The 20,630-nt window shown below is 40.9% G+C and overlaps 1 protein-coding gene across 1 annotated transcript; it reads left to right on the forward strand.

The window, feature by feature from the left end:
* Positions 1–1,347: 1,347 nt before the first annotated feature.
* LOC139916633 (POU class 2 homeobox associating factor 1) lies at positions 1,348–16,523 on the forward strand. The gene is made up of 5 exons (XM_071905559.1): positions 1,348–1,436; positions 10,095–10,222; positions 14,667–14,706; positions 14,885–15,177; positions 15,847–16,523. Exons 1-5 carry the CDS (start codon positions 1,421–1,423, stop codon positions 16,279–16,281), a joined length of 912 nt encoding a protein of 303 aa, XP_071761660.1. The 5' UTR covers positions 1,348–1,420; the 3' UTR covers positions 16,282–16,523.
* The last annotated feature ends 4,107 nt before the right edge of the window (positions 16,524–20,630 follow it).

Here is a 20,630-nt window from a genome sequence, read left to right on the forward strand (position 1 = left end):
TGAAATCTCCTCCTTCTTACTTTGGAGATAAACAAGTGATAACTGCCTCTGCAAGCCACCTGACGCTAACATTGACAGTTTTATTGACTACTCCACGAAGAAAGTACAACCTGTTTTCTTTTTGCTGAGTTTAACGTTAATTTAAAATTAAATTAATTAATTAAATTAACTCAAATTAGAGACACACTCTCTCACAGCAGATTTTTATGTTTTTTTCTGGACTCAAACCAACCGGCTTCTTCATTTGCTACTCTTACAGATAATAGCTTTAGCTGTTAGCTTGCTGAGTAATGACTGGCATCCTGTGCACCGACATCTCAGATCAGTATCCAATTTTCCACTTTACTATACCTGCCGCAGCAAGACCGGAGGGGATGGAACGATTCTCAAATTACAGTGTTCAACAAGAAGTGAAGATTGATTTAAAGATGCTATGTGTAACGTTTTAACATCAATATGACCACATAAATTTTCAGACATTAGTATAATTACCGTAAACAAATGAGACTGACTGTCAGCCTCTAGCGGCCTCTACTCTGCATTTTACATTGTGTGCCATCAGCTCGGATTTGGAGGGAAAACTGCTGGATTGCTTTACGGCACAAAACAGGAAGAGGGCGCTGTTCTTCCAGAGCAAACAGAGCTAAAGCTAGAGATAGAGGCTACCAGTCATCTCCACCATGGTCTCATTTGTTTGTGGTAGTACCAAGGTATCACAATTAATTTAACAATAATATATTGATGTTTAAAGATGCTAATTGATGATTTCACCTGGGAAACCATTTAGAGTTTCAGTGATGAGGAATTAGTATACCAACCGTTTATAGCTTAACTCTTGAAAAATATATACAGCTAATGAATTCCAAAAAAGTTGGTTTTCCTCATGGGCTCTAAATAAATCTGCCAATCAAATTATTCAGTTATACAAGAAAACCATCAATGTCTACCCTATGAATGAAATACATTAATAAATTCACCTATTTACTGAAAATAGCAAAACAGAAATAATTCATAAAGTTTGTTTACACCTCTCAAAACATCATGGAAAGTCATCAATCGGCTATTAAACAAGAAAAGGGCATCATCATCTCTTTTCGCCACAGTTTGTTAGTACAATCATTTAGGTTCCACCGTTTGTACTGTTTTTCTTCCCTCTTTTTGAAATGTTTTCACCTTTTGTGTAGTACGTGCAAATTAAACTTAAGTAGTGTCAATACACTGAAACTAGATGCATGAGGGAGATTTGTGGTTGGAGGAGCTGTGACATCCCAGGGGGTTTGGTGGCAGGCTCCAGGCTGTTCAAAAAGCACCTCGGTCAACCTGCCACTTTGATTTTTTACAGTTAAACTATAAGATACTGCTGTCCAGATAAGCAGCGGCAATCAAATTATTGTTGTTTCTGAGAGGCGTGTTGTGCAGAATGCACTGGGAGAAATGTAAGTACACTACATCATTGCTGTCTTGTTTAAATGATAGACACAGACGGTACAAATTATTAGGAACACTTACTGTTTTCATGATGATCATCCCATATTATCCTAATAGAGGTTCCTAATATTTTGTAAAGTCAGTGTACATTAATAGCTATTACCACTTATGTATCTTACATAATATCTTTCTTTCGACAGCTTAGTTGAACATACTGTATGTGCTGAACTGTATTTCATCATTGTCCTGCACATGACATTGTTAACTCTCATTAACTCTTGTTAACTCTCATTAGCTCTCAATTTTTTGTGTTTTTTGTCGGTTTTGTTTTTGCAATAACTGTGAACAGTATGGGATATGTGTGAAATCATGGCCATTTATGAAGGGCCCCTTTAAGTGACTGGCACTCTGGGAATAGACTAGAATAGAATAGAATAGAATAGAATATGGATGTGTTGTTGAACAGGGAACAGCAAACAAATAACAACACTGACTACATTAATGGCATATTTCTGTTTGTGCCTTTCTCTGATGCATAAAACCACTTGGCTTTAAGCCTACTGTCTGTACCGCAGAGGAGACAGTGGGCTGCATTGCTGTGGTCATATTGCAGGGAAAGGTGACTCAGTCTTGTTGACAAGCTCCCACAATTTGCTGTGTCATTCATTTTAGCCTTCGGCAAATACAAGGTGTCTGAACCGTCTGGAATCATAAGGATCAAATGGTGGCAGTCTGCTCTTGACTGTATTGAGTGAGTGATTTTCCTATGATTCCTGACTTTGCGGACGTCCAGTAGGTGTTACCATGCAAAGCCGACATGCTGTAAACTGTATAAGCTCATATAGAATAATATTCTCAAGAGTCGGTTTGAATTTTGTCATAATTTGGTTTTGCTGCCAAGATAAAAACACTTGATCGAATTCAGAGAACCTGAAAGTGTATCATTTCTTCATTATTTAACTGCTGTGTTTGGGGATGTCACAACTTTTACATTAACTTACATACTGCTTCAGTAACTTTTACTGGGGATGATAATCATGTCAGTAAAACACGCAAATGATAAGTACGAAGTTATTTCTCCATCCACTCAGAACATTTTAATCCTGGTATTTAATTAAAGAGATTTAGGAGCTTTGGATAGCTGCTGGCAGGAGAAAACAGCACGATAAGGTTGAACTGATACAGTGTCAGGATGAGTAGTGAAACTGTCGTGTTGAAATCTTTTGGAAAGAGGAAGATGTACATTTGGAAGTTGGGCTATGTGTTGCTATGAGTTGTAATCTTGATATGCAAAATGGTACCAGGCTCCACCACAGTAAAATACTCCACAGCTGTGGAGCTTCCTCTTTTGTTTTTGCTAGAGTCCCTGTGTGCGTGCGCGCGTGTGTGTGTGTGCGAGAGAGAGAGAGAGAGAGAGAGAGAGAGAGAGAGAGAGAGATGAAAGCGTATCTGCTGTTCAATTCCATACCTTATCAAACATCCATATTGCTGTGTTTATTTTATTTTTGCATGTATTTCCCCACTTATTGCTTTATGTTTTATAAGTTCTCTGCTATATAAACAGCGAAGCACGGTAACGCGGACACACATGTGCAGTGCATCTCCAAACCAAGCCAACATCTATTTTAAGCTGTGATTTCAAGGTCCATACTTTGGTTGAAATGCTGGTTGAAACAACACTGGTTTTTACATACATTCAAACATTAAAATCACAGTTCTCTCCTTTAGACTTTTCATCCGTAAACAACTTTAGGAATGGATATTTTTGCATCCAAATGTCTAGTAGCACACAAATCTTGATAAAATACTTTATGATGAGGAAATGGAATTTTAAAGGCATGACGCCATGTGGTTTCATCATCAAAAATCCACATTTCAGCTCCTCACTCTGTCTTTTTCTACTCGATTTCTCAACCTCAAGCTCTTTCCAAGGGTGTTGCTCCAAAGGATCAACACAGTATGAAAGCTTGGACATGTCACTAGACCTTATAAAAAAAGAGGCTAATCAAAATGGCTTTCAATGAACCCTTCTGTTTGAATGGTGATTTATAAAGTAACCGAACTCCTTTACGGGCACTATCATTGGTCATTTCCACCGCTGTCATAAATCAGTAGTAGTGATTGCCGCCACACCCCTGTTTGCAGGACAATCTTACCTCCAGTCCCTTGGCTGTTTGCCTGGCTTCTTTAGAAGTCTTTTGTTGCTGTTGGCTGTGTGACAACCATCCACTTCCCGGTCTCCTGCAACGCTAGGGCTGGTCTGGTATCTCTGAAATGTTCTACAGTACAGGTGTGATCACACCTGCAGCTGGTTTTCTGTGGTCCAAACCACAGTTTAACCATAAATTAACCAAAAGTTAATTTTGTTACATTTTTGTATTTTGTTTGTTTATGTTCACACCTAATTACAAGTGAACCAAGGCCTGTTTACAGGCCTTGGTTCACTTGTAATTAGGTCACATGGACTCACAAGTTTATCTGAGTTTTAGTAAGCTGTCATCATGCCAGGTTAGAGATTTTGGCAGCGGGGCGGAGTCAAAACAAATCTGATGCCTGTTCTCGTAACTTTAGCTAAGCATGATGGACTTGTCTGCACTCTTTGCTGTAATTGACCTCCTCCGATGTTCATAGCAGTTAAGAACACATGAAGAAATAGCTGAATATGAGCATCAGGGAGGAACTGCTGGCTTTCAGATGTCAACATCCGTCTCCTTATACCCATAAAACCTTAAGTTTGGGGTCCGTTCAGCCATGGTGGCTATCGCTGCTCATGCTAGCTACCCAGCTCTTCTTCTGTTGATTCTAAACAAACCGGAAATGTGAAATGCATCACTTCCTGCGCACCAGAGGAAAGATCTACCAGACACTTAGCAATGTAAGTGTAAAAAGCAAATGTAGCTTTCATGAACTGGATATAGGTTGAACCACTATTGTGTTATAGCAATCAGAAACTAGTACAATGGAAATTTATTCACGTGAAAATGTCAGAGATTATTACTTTAAGAATGTTACAGCATGGCGACATGTTACAACTTTCTGTTTGGCTAGAAAGGCAACTCTGCCTGACAACATCAGTGTTGGTTACTCTGAAAATGTAATCAGTTACTCTTTGCTTATTACTCATTTAAAAAGTAATCACATTACTAAGTACTCAACAGGGGAGTTTCACATTGCTGTGTTGCGTATCAGATGCTTTGATAAATTGGATGTTGTGTTTTTCACTGTGGAAAGAGTTTTGCTGCTCACACAAAGTTTACATCGGAGCATAATGTTCTTTGCACCCTTGCCTGAGATCAATTCAAAGTAATAGGAAAACTTCCAGCTGCTGAAAGTCTGCGTCTCACCCTCACCCTCCATCTTTTGTTTTGCTTTTTTAGGTAGTAGCCAACGTAAACCTGCTGCATGTCCTTAAGATACATATGAGGAAAAAAACAAACAGGGATTTTGAAAAAAAAAAAAAAAAGTAGCAGAGAAAAGAAAAGGTTTAAGTAACGCAGTAACGGAGCGTTACTGGGATTAGTAACTGTAATGTAATTACTGAATTTGAAATTGTAATCCCTTACACTACTGTAATACGATACCGTCCAACACCGGACTACACTGGCTGTTCGACCCAGGCAGGAATTTTTAGGCAGCGAGGTCAATCAAGCTGCTGATAGAAATCTGGACTAGAAAGTGTCCGGACAGCCTCAGGTGAATGATGGAGGCTAAGCTCCCAGCTCTGTCACTGGAAGCATTGGGAACAGCAATGCTAGCCTAAAGGTTAGAGAGGCAGGCAGGCAGGCACGCGAGCGGGAGGAAATTCTGAGCAGGAAAAGGGAAATATGTGCTGCAACAACAACAACAACAACAACAACTACCATCAAGTGAGCAAAACACCTTCAGATTCAGTTTAAGAAAATTTCATTGTCTGTCGCTTGGAGAGAAGCTTGTCTTTGACATGGGCAATCAATAAGCAGTAGCTTATTATTGATGAGGAATTTGATGAATTCGTGCAAGTTGAGCAAGGCGAACGGAATGGGCAGATAAAACTGTTCTCTGCTGCGACCCCGCTTTGTGATTTGGACTGATAAGACAGGTGTATCTTCACAGAGAAGCATCTTGCCTCATTCCGCTTTGAGTCCCACATTTACTGCTTCCTGGTTGCGTAAATCCACTTGAGGCCTCAGAGAAAGTAGAATGCCAGCAGGCAATAGTTTATTGCAGATGCCTTGTAAGCCGAGCACTGTCAAACCATTTAACTTCTGACCCTTAATTATTGCACGATCCTGTCATTGAAAGATTGATGGTGCATGTGTGTTTGCGTGTGTGTGCATGCGCAAGCTTGTGGGGGGGGGGGGGGGGGGGGGGGGGGGGGAGCAGAGAGAAAGAGAAAGTGATGGAGGGAAAGAGAGGATGACGAGCCGAAGGAACAGCTCACCGTTTATGGCTCTTGAGCATTTTCTTTCATGGATCAGTCATCCTCAAAGTGCAGTGCCAGGACCTCCGGGGGCCCTTGAGGGGGTTCCAGGGGGTCCCCAGCAAGGTGAGTAATAGTTACATTTTGCTATAATTCAAATCACTGGAAATGATCCAAACTCCCTTATGGGCCCCTGAGACAAAATCTGATCAATGGGAGGTCCATTTGGTTATTTGTGACAAGACAACTGCTGTCATAGATCACCATCCAGCTGCAGATGGTTCATACTACTGCAGTGCTGTGGGGGAAAATGCCATCACACTCAATGACTTTGCAGCCTCAGGCCACACTGACTGATGATATTGTCTACAGTTCCAAATGTAGTGTTGCTTTAAGTCCATTCAGAAGAGGCCCTCACTGTCATATCTGATTTCTTTTCATGCTTATACTTGCAGGAAGTCACTGGTTGTAAACATTTGGACATACTGTAAGTCAAGACCATTTAAAGTCTCTGTCTAGCTTGGCTCCTGAGGACATTCATCTCATTCGTACGATATAAGCACGGAAAATCTTCTTTCATGGTGTTATTACCTGGAGAAAGACGGTAAACGACTGCTTCTTATGTGCATTGGCATACAGTATGTATAGAGACTTTGCAGTTGCATCACAAACTCTCCCAGCAACTGCAGCTGGTGGTTCAATTTCTGTACGTAAATAATGGCGAAATATCGAACAACCAGGCTAGAAAAAGAGAGCTAGCTGAATATGCTTGTTGTGGTGTGGCTGTAGATACATTCAGTAATGTTATAAGAAAAAGTGAATATAGTCTGGATTTGTTTCCAAATGTCCATTACAGTTGCAGCTAAAGTTGTAGCGTGAGAGGATTCAGCTCAGTTAACCTGAGCTAACTGTTAGCTAGCTAACTAGTCAGAAGGCTAATTTAGCAAAGACCACTCCACTTTGATAGATATGAGTACTTTGCATAGATTTTAGACCACAAATCCCAAATAAATGTATTTTTAACTTATTTTGCAGCACAGGAAAATGTGCACAAAGTCAAGGGGAGTGGATACTTTTTATAGCCACTGTAGCAACAGGTTTGGGTCACAGCCAGGAGCAAAAAGAATGCACAAAACGTGTAATTTCTCAAATCACAGATACAGGAAAAGTACTTGTTCATGATTTGTTGTCAAGTACTCATTTGTGACCTAACTGGTGATAAATGACATCCAGATGAGTGGATGTTTTCATAGGTTTTCGGTCGTGGTGAGAGGATAATATTCTATACAGGAATTCTACATCTGTCTACATCAAATGGATCCACTGTAATCCGTCACGCTCTCTGTCTCTGTGTGTGTGGCTGAGTGGGCGAAGGCATGTTGTGGGTTCAAATCCGACTCACGACCTCTGTTGTCTGACTCGTCTGCTCAGTTTGGTGTCGCTACCCGCTGCATAAAATCAAATAACGCAGAAACGCTGAAACTGAAAAAAATGTAGGGCCAGGACAAGTAACCCCCAGCACTCACACCCAGTGATGTAGTGGTAAATAAAAAGGTTGGTAAACCATATGACCTTGAGTCAGTGATCATCATAAGGAAAACAACTACCGATATGAACAACAATTTATTTTCAGAAAAGCATTAATTTAGTTATACGTTTTTTTCTTTAAAAGACCCTATGATGAAAAATTCTACTACTTAATATGATGTAAGAAACTACTACTTATAATTAAAGATACTACTACTTACTATGATGTAAGATACTACTAATAATAAAAGATATTGCTGATACAACTGATGATATGAAATTTCAATTCAATTTAATTTACTACTACTTATGATATAATATACTACTACTAGTTACTATGATGTAAGATACTACTCCTTACTATGATGTAAGATACTACTAATTACTATGATGTAAGATGCTACTAATTACTATGATGTAAAATACTACTACTTACTATGATGTAAAATACTACTAATTACTATGATGTAAGATGCTACTACTTACTATGATGTAAAATACTACTACTTACTATGATGTAAAATACTACTAATTACTATGATGTAAGATGCTACTAATTACTATGATGTAAGATACTACTTACTATGATGTAAGATACTACTAATTACTATGATGTAAGATACTACTAATTACTACAATGTAAAATACTTCTTACTATGATGTAAAATACTACATACTATAAGGTATGATTACTACTAGTTACTATTATGGAAGATACTATTACTTACTATGATGTAAGATATGACTACTTACTATGATGTAAAATACTACATACTATAAGGTACGATTACTACTACTTACTAAGATGTAAAATACAACTACTTACTATGATGTAAAGTACTTCTTACTATGATGTAATATACTTCTTAATATGATGTTAAATACTACTGCTTAATATGATGTAAGATACTACTACTTACTATGATGTAAAATACTTCTTAATATGATGTAAAATATGACTACTTAATACGATGTAAAGTACTTCTTACTATGATGTAGGGCTGCAGCTATCGATTATTTTAGTAATCGAGTATTCTACCGATTATTCCATCGATTAATCGAGTAATCGGATAAGAAATACTTTTGCTTTATTAAAGAGCAATAGTAAATATACAAAAGAGAAAAGCTGTCCGCACGAAGCTGTCCATACGACACTGTGATTTACTGAAAACGAGGTGAAATAATAATTATTATTGATATTTATTACTAGGCCTAAATATCATACAAGTTCATAAGACTGGCTAATGTACATTTATTTACTATGTTGAAGGGTTGCCCTACACCTGCTGACCCTACTCACTGCAATCAAACTAAACTGAATATACCTGCTGTATTGGACTGGTGCATTTTAGGCTCCAATTGCTACTTACACCACCTGATATTTTGCTTTCTGGGGTATTTTATGCATCACTGTGAGGGGAGTAGGTGTGTGTGTGTGGGGTGTGTGTGTGTGTGTGTGTGTGTGTGTGTGTATGTGTGTGACTATCATAATAATAACATGAATGAAGCTCAGGCTTTCACAAATTGACTGCAGCATTTTATTTTCTGTGGTTATTTTCTTGAGCAAAACTTAGCTAACTTAGGGACATCATAACTAGCCACCATATTGATTTACGTTCTTAACTAGCCATTACATATAGCCATAATTAACGTGCATTCTTTACTAGCCTTCATCTCATCCCGTTTTAATATTAAGTGCTGACTCCGCCCACCCGGCCAGTTTCGGCGTACGCCGGTAGCAATTACAAGTGGACCATATCCTACAGTCCCTGCTCTCAGCGGAGGGAAGGAGCTACGCTGTGTGTGGGAAGCGCTGCGATCATCAGACCTTTCTGGATTAGACAAGCAAGTAGAGAAAACCGGCATCAGCCGAACCAATTTATTGCCAAATGCTTTGGGATTCAACACATTAACATTGCTTCCCATGGTCAGAAAAAGTCGGCAGATTTGTCGCTAGTCGCTTTTGAGAAATAAAGTCGCCAGGGGGGTCTGAAAAGTCGCTAAGTCTAGCGACAAAGTCGCCAAGGTGGCAACACTGGATCCGAAACTTTGGACACTTTCTGTCGTTTTCTCTGGCCTGTCTCTTCTCTTCGCCCCTCGCTATTTTCTCTCTCTTTCTCCAGCGCGTTGTGCAACAGTAATAATCATCCGTGCGAAACACTGAGTGTGTATATAGTTATATGGATTAAACGAAGCTTCGATGCAAAGAATTTGCATCGATGATTTTTAGTAATCGAGTTACTCGAGTTTCTCGAGGAATCGTTTCAGCCCTACTATGATGTAATATACTTCTTAATATGATGTTAAATACTACTGCTTAATATGATGTTAGATACTACTACTTACTATGATGTAAAATACTTCTTACTATGATGTAAAATACTGCTACTTATGTAAGAAACTACTTACTATGATGTAACTTAGTATGATACATTCATTGAATTTATGTCATAAAGACTTACATCAGCCTAAAAAGATGGCAAACACTGTTCTACAAACACTGCTACATCCCTGCTCACACCCAAACTCCTCTCTGCGTTAGTATTCACTGTTCGTGCAGTCAGGCCACATGTGCCGCAGTAAGCCTGCAGAGTCTGTGCCTGCCATGTTTGCCTCTATTCATGAACTCTATGCACTAGTCATATCCATGACAGCGACTGACAGACAATAGCTGTAGGGAAGTGAAGTGGAGTCACGTGTTTTTAATTCACGTGTCTCTCTCTGTCTCCCGCCTCTCTAGCGCCACCATCAGTGCTGGCCAGGTCCAGGCCTTACCAGGGTGTTCGAGTCAGAGATCCAGTCAAAGAACTGCTGAGGAGGAAGAGAGGCCAGGAGCCACACAGCACCAAGACAGCGCCCCCTACTGTGGTGAGGGAACCATGGCACTTGGCATTCTGTATAAAGGGCAGAAATGATCATGATACAATACAATAATCATGTGAGAAACTTCAGCATGCAACAAAAGATGGCATCTTATAAATCTGAGTTCAGTAGGAAGCTGAAATAATGTCTCTTACGGCAATGAAATGTCAGGAGTTATTAGGAGTACATAATTAGGAATAATACCATGTGGAACCTGTTCTTAGAGGTCTTGAATATACTGTATATTTCTGTCTGAAACATTATATGCACAACAAAACAAATTAAAAAAATTACGTTGGGACTGCATAATGGCCCACTGCATGTTTCCTAGTGTATAGTATAAATGTTCTGCAATGGATCTATCTAGATCCAACTAAAAAAAATTTTAAAAAGGGAAAGATTCCTTGTTAAGGCAATGATGGTGGTGGCTAAGTTTCAATGAACTAATCATTTCTTTTTGTATGTTGTCTTATGACGGTCATGACCAAAAACATGAAACAATTTAAATCTTTAATGGACTCTGTGTTGCCAGTCTTACCTGATGGATCTCTGAATATTTAAAGTGGCATCTCTGGTACATTTTCCCCCCAGTGCTTTCTGACGATTTGCTGTAACTGGCACTCTCACTCATCAGAATCAACTTGAAGATGAGTGGAGGTTGAATGATCTGCTTGATTTCTCTCGTGAGGAAGCCATAAAATTCAAATTATAAAAAATATGTGTGTGGCGGTGTGTGCGATGATAATGATGCTCTCGAAAAGGAACGAGGAATTTAGGACAAAGGAATCTGTCAAGCAGAAATAACAACATAACATGACAGATCAAGATTTCTCGGAGAAGCAGAATTTGGCAATTGGAATAACATTTAACAAATTACAGATTGCGTTAGATCTGCCTTCTAGAGCTGAAAGAATGGGCCCCTGTTGAGCCAATAATATTAGCAGTCGGGACCCGGGGCCTATCCCAGAGCAGGGGATTTTGTCCTTATATAATCCAGGTGTTTTTCCATGACAGTTACAGCCATTCCCCTGCATGGCTCCAGGGCTGGGCACAGGGCCCTATGCAAAGCAACTCGCAGCCTTGCCAAAGAGACCTCCCACTTACTATTTATTATGCCTACCAGAGCAGGAGACAACACACAACACACGTTGCACCACACACACACTCACACACACACACACACACACACACACGCACACTCTCCCTCCAAATGCTCAAACACTCCCTCTGATAAGAGGGGGGAAAAAAGGGGATAAAGTGTCGTTTTACAAAATGTAGGTGTAGCTTCTCTTCCAACAGGATGCAAAATGTTATTGATGATACTCCTTTTTCCCTGTGAAAGCATTTCCATGGGAACATGGAAATAGCTGTTGGAGCTCATGTTAGGTATCATCCAGGATGTTAGACATGGATACCTTTACATCTCTCCTGGTGTATTGCCAAGCATCTAAAACATCAACTTACTCCATTTATGCGCATAATTAATGAAAGGAACACAAACTGAATGCACAAAATCGCCTCAATTGCCTCAAAACTTAAAAAATCCTTCTCTAACTTGTCTGCTTCTCTCTATCTACGTCTCCTCCTTTGTGATTGGTGTAGATTTAATAAGGGAAATCAATAAGGGAAATCAGTAAGGGATAATGGCTTTTTCCTAGATTCATCTCATTAGTGGACTTCATGAAAAGAGAAAATGTACCTAATATTTTGTACATTCAGTGTACAGTATGCAGTCAAGTTGTACCATTAAAACAAACACAGAGCTAGTTACACTTGTTGCTTGCGATTCTGTACTGAGATTACGAGACTTGTATCACTTTCAGAATCTCCTCCGAAAATCAGCCTCCATAGCCAGGTGGTTGCAGGCCGGACGGTCAGTTTCAGTCAGAGCACAGGTTCGCATTTTTGCAGATTTGCTTGGCCCTTATGTGAGGGGCAGCAGGTTGGGTTGAGCTGACCGCCCTTCAACCAGTTAACTTGGGCCCCCTCAGCTAAATGATGCATATAGGACAGTCATGTATTCCGAGTCTCTTGCACACTGTATTTGAAACTGAAAAACTAGACATTTTTTAAAGTGCTACATAAATAAAAGCATAAAAGTTTATTATTATTATTTAATAAAAGGTCACTATGGGCCTGATAAAATCGTCTAACCCTAGTCTGTGCTTCTGCTTCTACTTGAGCTACTTGTGTAGCCTATTTATTCCCTCTTTTACTTGGCTATGTTTTAATTTTTTGACAGGAGCAGTCAGTGGGCTGTCATTTACAGTAAAACACACCCAGTCAGGACATACCTCCCATAATTGATACTAGGTTTATTGATGTGATTAAAACAGGACCATCCCTCAGCCTCGGACTGAAAAGTAACTCATCACATCAATTGCAAGGAACACGGCCAAAGCAGCTAATCCATTTATTTTACAGAGAACAAATTTAGAACATCTGCACAACCGCAAAAATTTCTGTTCAAAGATGATCAGTGAGCTATACTCTCACTTTTTCTTGGGCAATGTTCTAGCTAAACCCTCTCACTGTCAGTACTTGAGTAAAAGTGAAGCAACACATGGCTTCTGCTCGAGCAAGAGATGTTAACGCTCTGCTGGATACAGTATTTCGAGTGAGTGGTGTAGCGCCTGAAGGCTGACAGTACCGTCACCGCTGCTTATTCTGTAGTTCCTTGTCATTTCTCAACACCTGCCCCGTATCACTGCTTGTTGCGCACCCGTCCTCCGGTCGGGCACGCAGAACAAACAGAACTTTTCATGTGCGCATACTGGTGTCTTTCAAGAGAGATTACGCGTACGTAGTTGTGCACAATGCACATCTGGGTGTGCACAATCAACACAGGGAAAGAGAGAGAAAGATAAGCAAACAGGGGATGACTGAGCAGAACCGTTTAACCTGTAGATGACTTGGCTCATTTGTGCTGTCTGTCTTGAGGCGGTCTTAATAATGGAGTGGAGTCCTTCAAGTATGTGGCCTCCTCCAGGCCTCAAAGAAAAAAATCCACCCTAAAACCCTTTAACACTGTATACAAAAACAGCTATTGACTATTTCTGGGTCCATTTTGTTGTTTGATGGTGAATTTTTCGTATTCCCACAAATAGCTGGCCAAACATAGATGATGTGATGTCACATCCAGATAGTTCCAGCGCAGCTGCAATGGAGTTTGATAGCAGAAAATGTTTCAGCGATCTAAAACATCGAAGGTAAACGTCAGGTTTTTGGTGTCAGTCCCTCAGAATCAATGCGAGGGCTTCTTTCTAGAGTCGCCATTTTGCACCAAGAGACGTTCAACAATCATACAGGGAGAAATCCATCATAGAAGAAGAGAGAGACCAATTTCTCCGTCAACAGGAGCCTCAATAGCTTCAACTAGACAAGGCAGGTTGAGGGAAAGTGGGTACACCAAAAAAGTCAATTACAACACTTGTCCTTTAACTTCAACCTGGGATCTCTAATGGCTATTCTGACAGAAAATGACAGAAGACATTTCCACTGATGAAGACATTTCCACTTTTTTTTTCTTTTTTTTTTACTTGGAGCTGGCAAATCCTTGTGTGTTCTGAGCTCTCTCCACCCTCTCTCTCCAAACAGCTTCAAGCAGTGGACTGGTGTGAGACAAGCATGTGAATTGTGCCTTCAGGGAATAAGATTCCTACTTTTGTCATCCAACTGATTATAAAGCTGCAGCTTGGAAGTTTCCAGTAAGCTGCGGCCTCTGGAAGATATTTCCCCCGTTGTTGCCATTGTTGCCAGTTGTGTATCAAGTTATTGATGCGTGAATATGAATTTCTTTATTCAGTGGAAAACAGTTTTATGGCAACACAATGATACACACACCCTAAATAACCAAGCTACACACAAGTTGCACAATCATGACTAGCTCTCTCCCTCTGGGAGAGAGAGTTACGAGCTTCAACAAGCTTCATTTTTGTGTGTTCAGCCTGGGTTTTGCAACTGCTGTAGCAGGGCCAAATCATTTTTTTATTTTATTTTTTACCCTAACCCTTTACAACAGTTATTTGCAGAGGAAATCAATGTTGTCTTTCTTCATTCACGATAGCATTTTTGCAATGCTTAAAATCTCACAGCTTTAGTCACACATATGACTCACAATCCAAAAAGCTTCTTTTATACAAATCAGACTGTTCAAGACCATACCTGTATGTGAATACACTCCCATTTGGGTCAAATCAATTCTGGATTGTATCTGTAACTCTCTCTCTCTCTCTCTCTCTCTAACACACACACACACACACACACACACGATTTGTAAGACTCACCTGCTCCACACACCTGGGCTTGATCAGTATAACTGTAAATACTGCATATTTATATATCAACAATACAGTATAGACTATCTACCGTACCAACATATGATTATGGTTCTACTGTAATTTATTGACATCCAACTCACTTTCTTTATTGATGTAATCTGTTTCTCCAGGATGTGGTCCCACACAACAATCAGTCATCATACGCACAAGGTACGAAGTCATTCTTTTGTCTGCTGCCATTGCATTTATAACAACCTGAACAACAGTTTTCATGTCGTGCCAGCTGAGAGTTGCCTGACACATTTCCCAAACTGTAACTGAAGAATGTGTTCCTGCATGTCTTTAATAACCCAAACTCAAACAACTCCAAAATCCCTTTTAAATACAGGTAGCTTTGGGTTCGAGGTGGCCAGCGGCTCCTCGGCCGACCCGTCAGCCACAGCCACTGATGGAGGGCTGCAGTCCACAGGATGGAAAGCCCCGCCCACTGCCACCGCCGCCGGGCTACAGGCTGCTGTGACGCCCTGGTCCTCGCCCGACTATAACCAGCAGGACCCCTCGGCTCAGCCCCTGGCCTACCCAGCCCCGCCCACCCTCACAGCGGACGTCTATATGCAGACTCTCTGCCCTAGCTACACCATGCTGACCTACACACATGCACCGCTGCTCACTAACTTTGGGGTGAGTGAGAGATATTACCCCCATGTGGGAACAAAAACAAGTTTAAAGTGTTTTTTTTCTGATCAGCCTAAATCACAAAGTGGGGCTACAACAGTGAAGAGCGTCCCATCCCCACTAATTAAGACACTATAGATTCACCATATTTGACCAAATTAAATTCTCGTGTCGAGTATGGACACACTCCAGAGAAAACTAAACTTGCATGAAAAATAGAGAAATCACTACTGTAAAATTACTTCGGAACTTACCATCGACCACAACGACAATGTAAATGCTCTCCAACCATCGTTTTTGAGATGTTTACTGTAATGTAGAGGAGCTTTGTATGGCTGGAATCAGCTTCATCATCCATTTTGAACTTGTCAGGTGGAACTATTGCTCATGGAACAAAATCACATCGGTAGGGAAACAAGGAAGCATGGAAATTTCATTGGCTGTTAATGGCTAATGACCGAGAAAAGCTTGTTGACGGCGACACATTGGCCGAGTTTCCCTGGTCGCTCAGTTCTAAGGAAAATTACAGTAATGGACATCTGGTGACTTGTTGATTGTGTTGCTCGCAGTGGGAACAGGGTCAGTCTTATCAACCAAAACTAGACAAACTATGCCCTTTCTGTCTATTCATTTTGATCAAAATCAGTATTTTGATTATATCTGTTGTTGTTCTAGACCATACCTGTGGCCCCAGCACAAGCCTCCCTCCCTCAGATGGACCTCCAGGACTCAGGGTTGACCTACCTGCCCTGGGGCCAGCCCCTGACCACCATATCCACCATGCCCACCTCAGGGGTCCAGTTTACCCCCGGCTCTGCCACCCTGTCTGGGTCACCTCTGCTCCACATGCCCTTGCCCATGTCTTTGACCACCATGATCCCTCAGCTGGAGGCCCACGGTCTCGAGCCTCAGCCCCAGATCCTGGACCTCCCGCAGCCTTCAGACCAGCAGCTGAACCCCGCGCCACAACCTCGATCTCTGGATGAGGATCCAGAAGTGGAGCCCGAACCACCGAACCCACTGGAGAAGCTGCTGGAAGATCCGAAGGAGGAGGGCGAAGAGGAGGGCAAAGACTCATACAGCAGCTCACTCTTCATACCGAATGTCTGAAGATATGAAATCTCCAGGGTGTCAAATTTTTTCTTCAGTGATCAGTATTTTTTTGTTTTGCAGTCCGTTTCTCAGGGGTCAAGTTATTATTATTTTTTAAATATATATACGTATATATACATATATTTTACTTCAGTATTGCACTCAGTTTCTATTATTTCCATGTAGTGAAAGTTGTTTTCGTACCATATTGATTGACAACCCAAACATTTCCGTTGAAGAGTATAAGCAGACTCTGTTGTCCTACCAAACAGGAATTATGACAGAGACAATAACAGTTTTCCGAGAAAGCGTTAAACATCAACCGCCGCTGTCCACCTCCTCGTTGCCTTGAGGTCGCAGCCTCAGCTGCTGCTGTCTGTTTTCCCAGCTAATGACTCATGTGAGTATTGGAGAAGTAATGCTAGACTCATGCCTGTGGGGGGGCGTTGACCAAGGAAAAACAAGGAGTTGGATGGCCGGTGACTGTCTGTATCTGCCTGTACCATGCCACATCTTGTATAGTTTAACGCTTCGGGACTTGTTGGGGGGGAAGGATGTTTGGTTTCTACAGAACTTTACTATACTTGGAGAAGATTTGTGAGTGCTACTTGATACTAGAAATGTCCATGGCAAAATGCAACAGATGCTCTTTGGAATGCATGAAATACCAAATAGGGTCCGAGGCACTCTATTGTGATAGTAAAGGTTCATCTACAATGGCAATCTGAAAAATTTACGATGACAAGCTGAAAAGTTAAAACTGATTTATTTTTTCAGATTACTAATGTAAATTGAAGCTGCACTTGGCAAGATTTTTATGTAAAAATCTCATTTTATCAGCCTAAATCAACAGATAAGAGTGGCCCATCCCCCCTAAATTGAGACCTGATTATTTGCCCAAATGAAATTCTGGTGTCAGGTACGGTCACTTCTCCACCTTGAATGAGCCGTGGTCAGGCTGCCATTTGAGCTGAAACATGCAGGTCAGTTTTACATTTTTAGATTGCCAATTGCATAACTACAGGTTATGCAAAATAATATAATTCGGTATTTACTAAATGCATATACCGAAACTCATGTTGGCAGCCAAGCATTCCAGAGAGTGGACATGTTACCAGTTCAGCTCAGGGTAGAACAAAGCTGAAGCAGAACCACATGTATGATGTCATCAATGGTGATGCCCCTGAATACTGAGGATCACAGATAGCCATGGTCCATTCTAGTGTGCGCTCATGTAGGGTGCCACGAGTAAATAATGTAGCACAAAGAACATTTGCATCCCGTTAACGATCAAACTATTAGCGACAGGCAGGTCCTGTGAGTGTTTTTTTTGCTTTTTATTACTTACTATTTGCAGAATGGTTTGTGTACAAAATGCCAGATAGTATTTAGGAATGTTATCTCATAGAGGTTAGTAGGAATTTTACTTCATTAGAGGTTATGGATAAAATATGTTGTAGCCTACTAATGTCAAATTTCTATTGTTTTTTCCCCATCAAGTAGTATGTTTTTTGCGTATTGTTTAGTTCTGATTTTGTATACCATCGAGGGCCATCTTGGAAACAGCATGTTTATGTATGCTTTTATGTGTTATCCTCTGGGTTGTATTGTTTGTATCTTTTCATACCCAATCAATCAATCAATGTAAAATAAAGGCTTTGAACTTTTAGTATCACATCAGAATGCCTTGGATCCTCTTCTACTTGGGTTGGGGACTTGTGCCCTTGGTCTTGGCAGGGAAGGGCTTCAAGTCACACCTTGACACACTTGAGATCGTATCTGAGGGAGGCGTGGGGGCATGCTGAGGTGATGGGAAAACTGGAGGAAAAAACAATTGGAGCTATATTAGCTGAGGTTCGGGAGCAGGACCACACCTCAATCACTCCCCTTCGTGTCGTTTCCCTTTAAACGCCTACCTGCCCAGCATACCTGTTCGTTCTCCTTTACGTGCCCCACCCTCCCTCCCCTTTCTCTCGATCTCTCTCGCTCTCCCTCTCTCTCTCCCTCTCTCTCCACTCCTCCTCTCTACTACAGGGCCCCCTGGGGATCTGCTGCTGTGCTCGGGAGCAAGGGCGGATCCGTCGCCGAAACCTTCCCCACACCGCAGATGATTCGCCTACATCTCTCCATCCTCCATTCATCGCAGTCTCCTCTTCATCATTCATATCTGTTAAATAAACATCCTCATTTGCATTCAGTTGATGGTGTGGTCCTTGGCTCGTGAACTTTGGGTTTATTTTTATTAATTATTATTTTATTATTAAACCTTTATTTAACCAGGTGAGTCCCATTGAGATTACAAGATCTCTTTTTTGAGGGAGCCCTGGCCAAGATGGCAGCAATACAGACATACATTTGCACTTACAGTAATGAAAACTGGAAAAATAGGAAACAGTGCAAACAGTGCGGGTGAAACAAAGACACCCCTGAGGGGCTTAGGGTGCTTAGGTAAACATTTAACATGCCGAGCTCGGCGGCGGGCCCAGGAGGTGTTGCTGGGACGTGCCCGTGCAGCACCTTCGATAGCACAGAGGGGCGCGACACATGGAAACCTTGCCAAGGCTTATTGTGGAAAGGTTGCGCCTCGGGGCCCGAGAAGTCTTGCCCCCTCTTCTCAGAGACTGACAAGACCGAGGAGGCCAGCAATACGCATTTCACAATTCATCCCCGATTAGATTCCCGTTCAGTTGGTTCCTCTCTCACGCCTCAGTCGTAACACAAGCTCACAATTTGGCGAGCGTGAAATGATCACATCTGTTTTTTTGATTGTGTTTGCATAAGCAGGTTTGACTGATATTGGTGTTTCAAGGGCATTACTGGAACTGATATTTTTGGATTGAAGCTAAACTGTATATAGTGTGCCAATGTTCAATATCTTTAAATTTGACTGTTTTCATGCCAAAAAATCCCAAAAATTACATGCGTTTCCCCCCAGAATTTTATTCTTGTCAGGGTGGAAAAGCCTCTGAAACAGCATATGAAACCATCATGGGACACTAAAACTCTCCACTGAAACCCAAGTTATGTGGAATCTGATCAAAGTCAATCAGTTCAGGTTAAGGTCTTCCTATAGACAACCAGTGTAGTATTGATAAATTCTACAATAAATCTGTAATCAATCAAACTGCATCGCATCCATCATATCAGAGGTGGACCACACTGTATGTCTGTTTTGATTATCCATTGTTGACCCCTCTTTGGTTCATAAAGCTCTAACAAGACATCCACTCACTGGAGAACTGGCGTTTTGCCTGAGAGATCAAAATGATGGCAGCCGCTCAGGAAAAACACCATCAGAGCGCTGTAATGAGATGTTGACGGCTTTGTTCAGAGGATGTAGACCTGCTTTGTCAGCAGCTACTCACTGAAGTTATGAAGAGCCAGTTCTTTTCTTTCTTAGGTGGCAGAATAGGTGTGTTACTTTTAAAAAAAAATCCCTATCCAATCACTTGTGAATTTTTTTGTACACGGCACCATCGCATACTCCTGTTTACCGAATGCTCGTTTTACTACATAGTGATCCAGTCCTGTGATGATAATTATAATAAGGGTGTTCAGTGTTATTATATTGGTCCTTTTATGAGCTGTGTGGCAACAGCAGCGTATAATTCGGAGGTATTGGTGATGTAAACAGGTGATGGATCTCAATCCACCTGTTTTTTAGGAGATGTGGGGGGAAAACCCAGACGAAACCATATGCCAAGAAAGCTGTGTGTGTGTGTGTGTGTGTGTGTGTTTGTGTGTGTGTGAGAGAGAGAGAGAGAGAGAGAGAGAGAGAGAGAGAGAGAGAGAGAGAGAGAGAGTGACCCTGTCTAACTGGCTTCTGGCGGGAAATGTGTTTACATGTCCTATCTATCTATCTATCTATCTATCTGTCTATCTATCTATCTATCTATCTATCGTTTACAAATACAATATATTTGACTGGTCTTGAGGGAAATTAAGGCAATAAGTTTTCATGTTGACAAGTGTTTATTAGTTATTAGTCCACTAATTGATGAACAGCATGTCAGTGTTATTTACTCTTTCACGACTTGGAAGGTTTTTAGTGTTAATACCATGCAGCAAGAAGTAAGCAGTAATTCTAATACAAACATATGGGACAATAAGTACTTGGCCATGATTAACAGAATTGCTGAAATTTCTGTTATGTTTAGGGATTGAACTAAATACTAATTTTCATCATGGTTATCATGATTTTCATTTTTTTTTTAAATATATATCAGAGACTGACCTATAAGTCACCTAACATACATACTGTACATAACAAGTCTCCATCCTGTAACGTTGTCCAAACAAGAGGAAGGAAATATGGCGTTTAATTAGTCTCACAACCTGCGCACATAAAAACCAGGCGCGCGCACGTG

The sequence above is a fragment of the Centroberyx gerrardi genome, chromosome 6 (assembly GCF_048128805.1).
Source record: "Centroberyx gerrardi isolate f3 chromosome 6, fCenGer3.hap1.cur.20231027, whole genome shotgun sequence".
Classification (NCBI taxonomy): domain Eukaryota; kingdom Metazoa; phylum Chordata; class Actinopteri; order Beryciformes; family Berycidae; genus Centroberyx; species Centroberyx gerrardi.

What these genes read in the sequence shown, in the direction of transcription:
- LOC139916633 (XM_071905559.1), top strand. An exon ending in TCAGTCATCATACGCACAAG is followed by an intron (nt 14,707 to 14,884) that starts GTACGAAGTCAT and finishes TTTTAAATACAG; the next exon opens with GTAGCTTTGGGTTCGAGGTG. An exon ending in CGCTGCTCACTAACTTTGGG is followed by an intron (nt 15,178 to 15,846) that starts GTGAGTGAGAGA and finishes TTGTTGTTCTAG; the next exon opens with ACCATACCTGTGGCCCCAGC.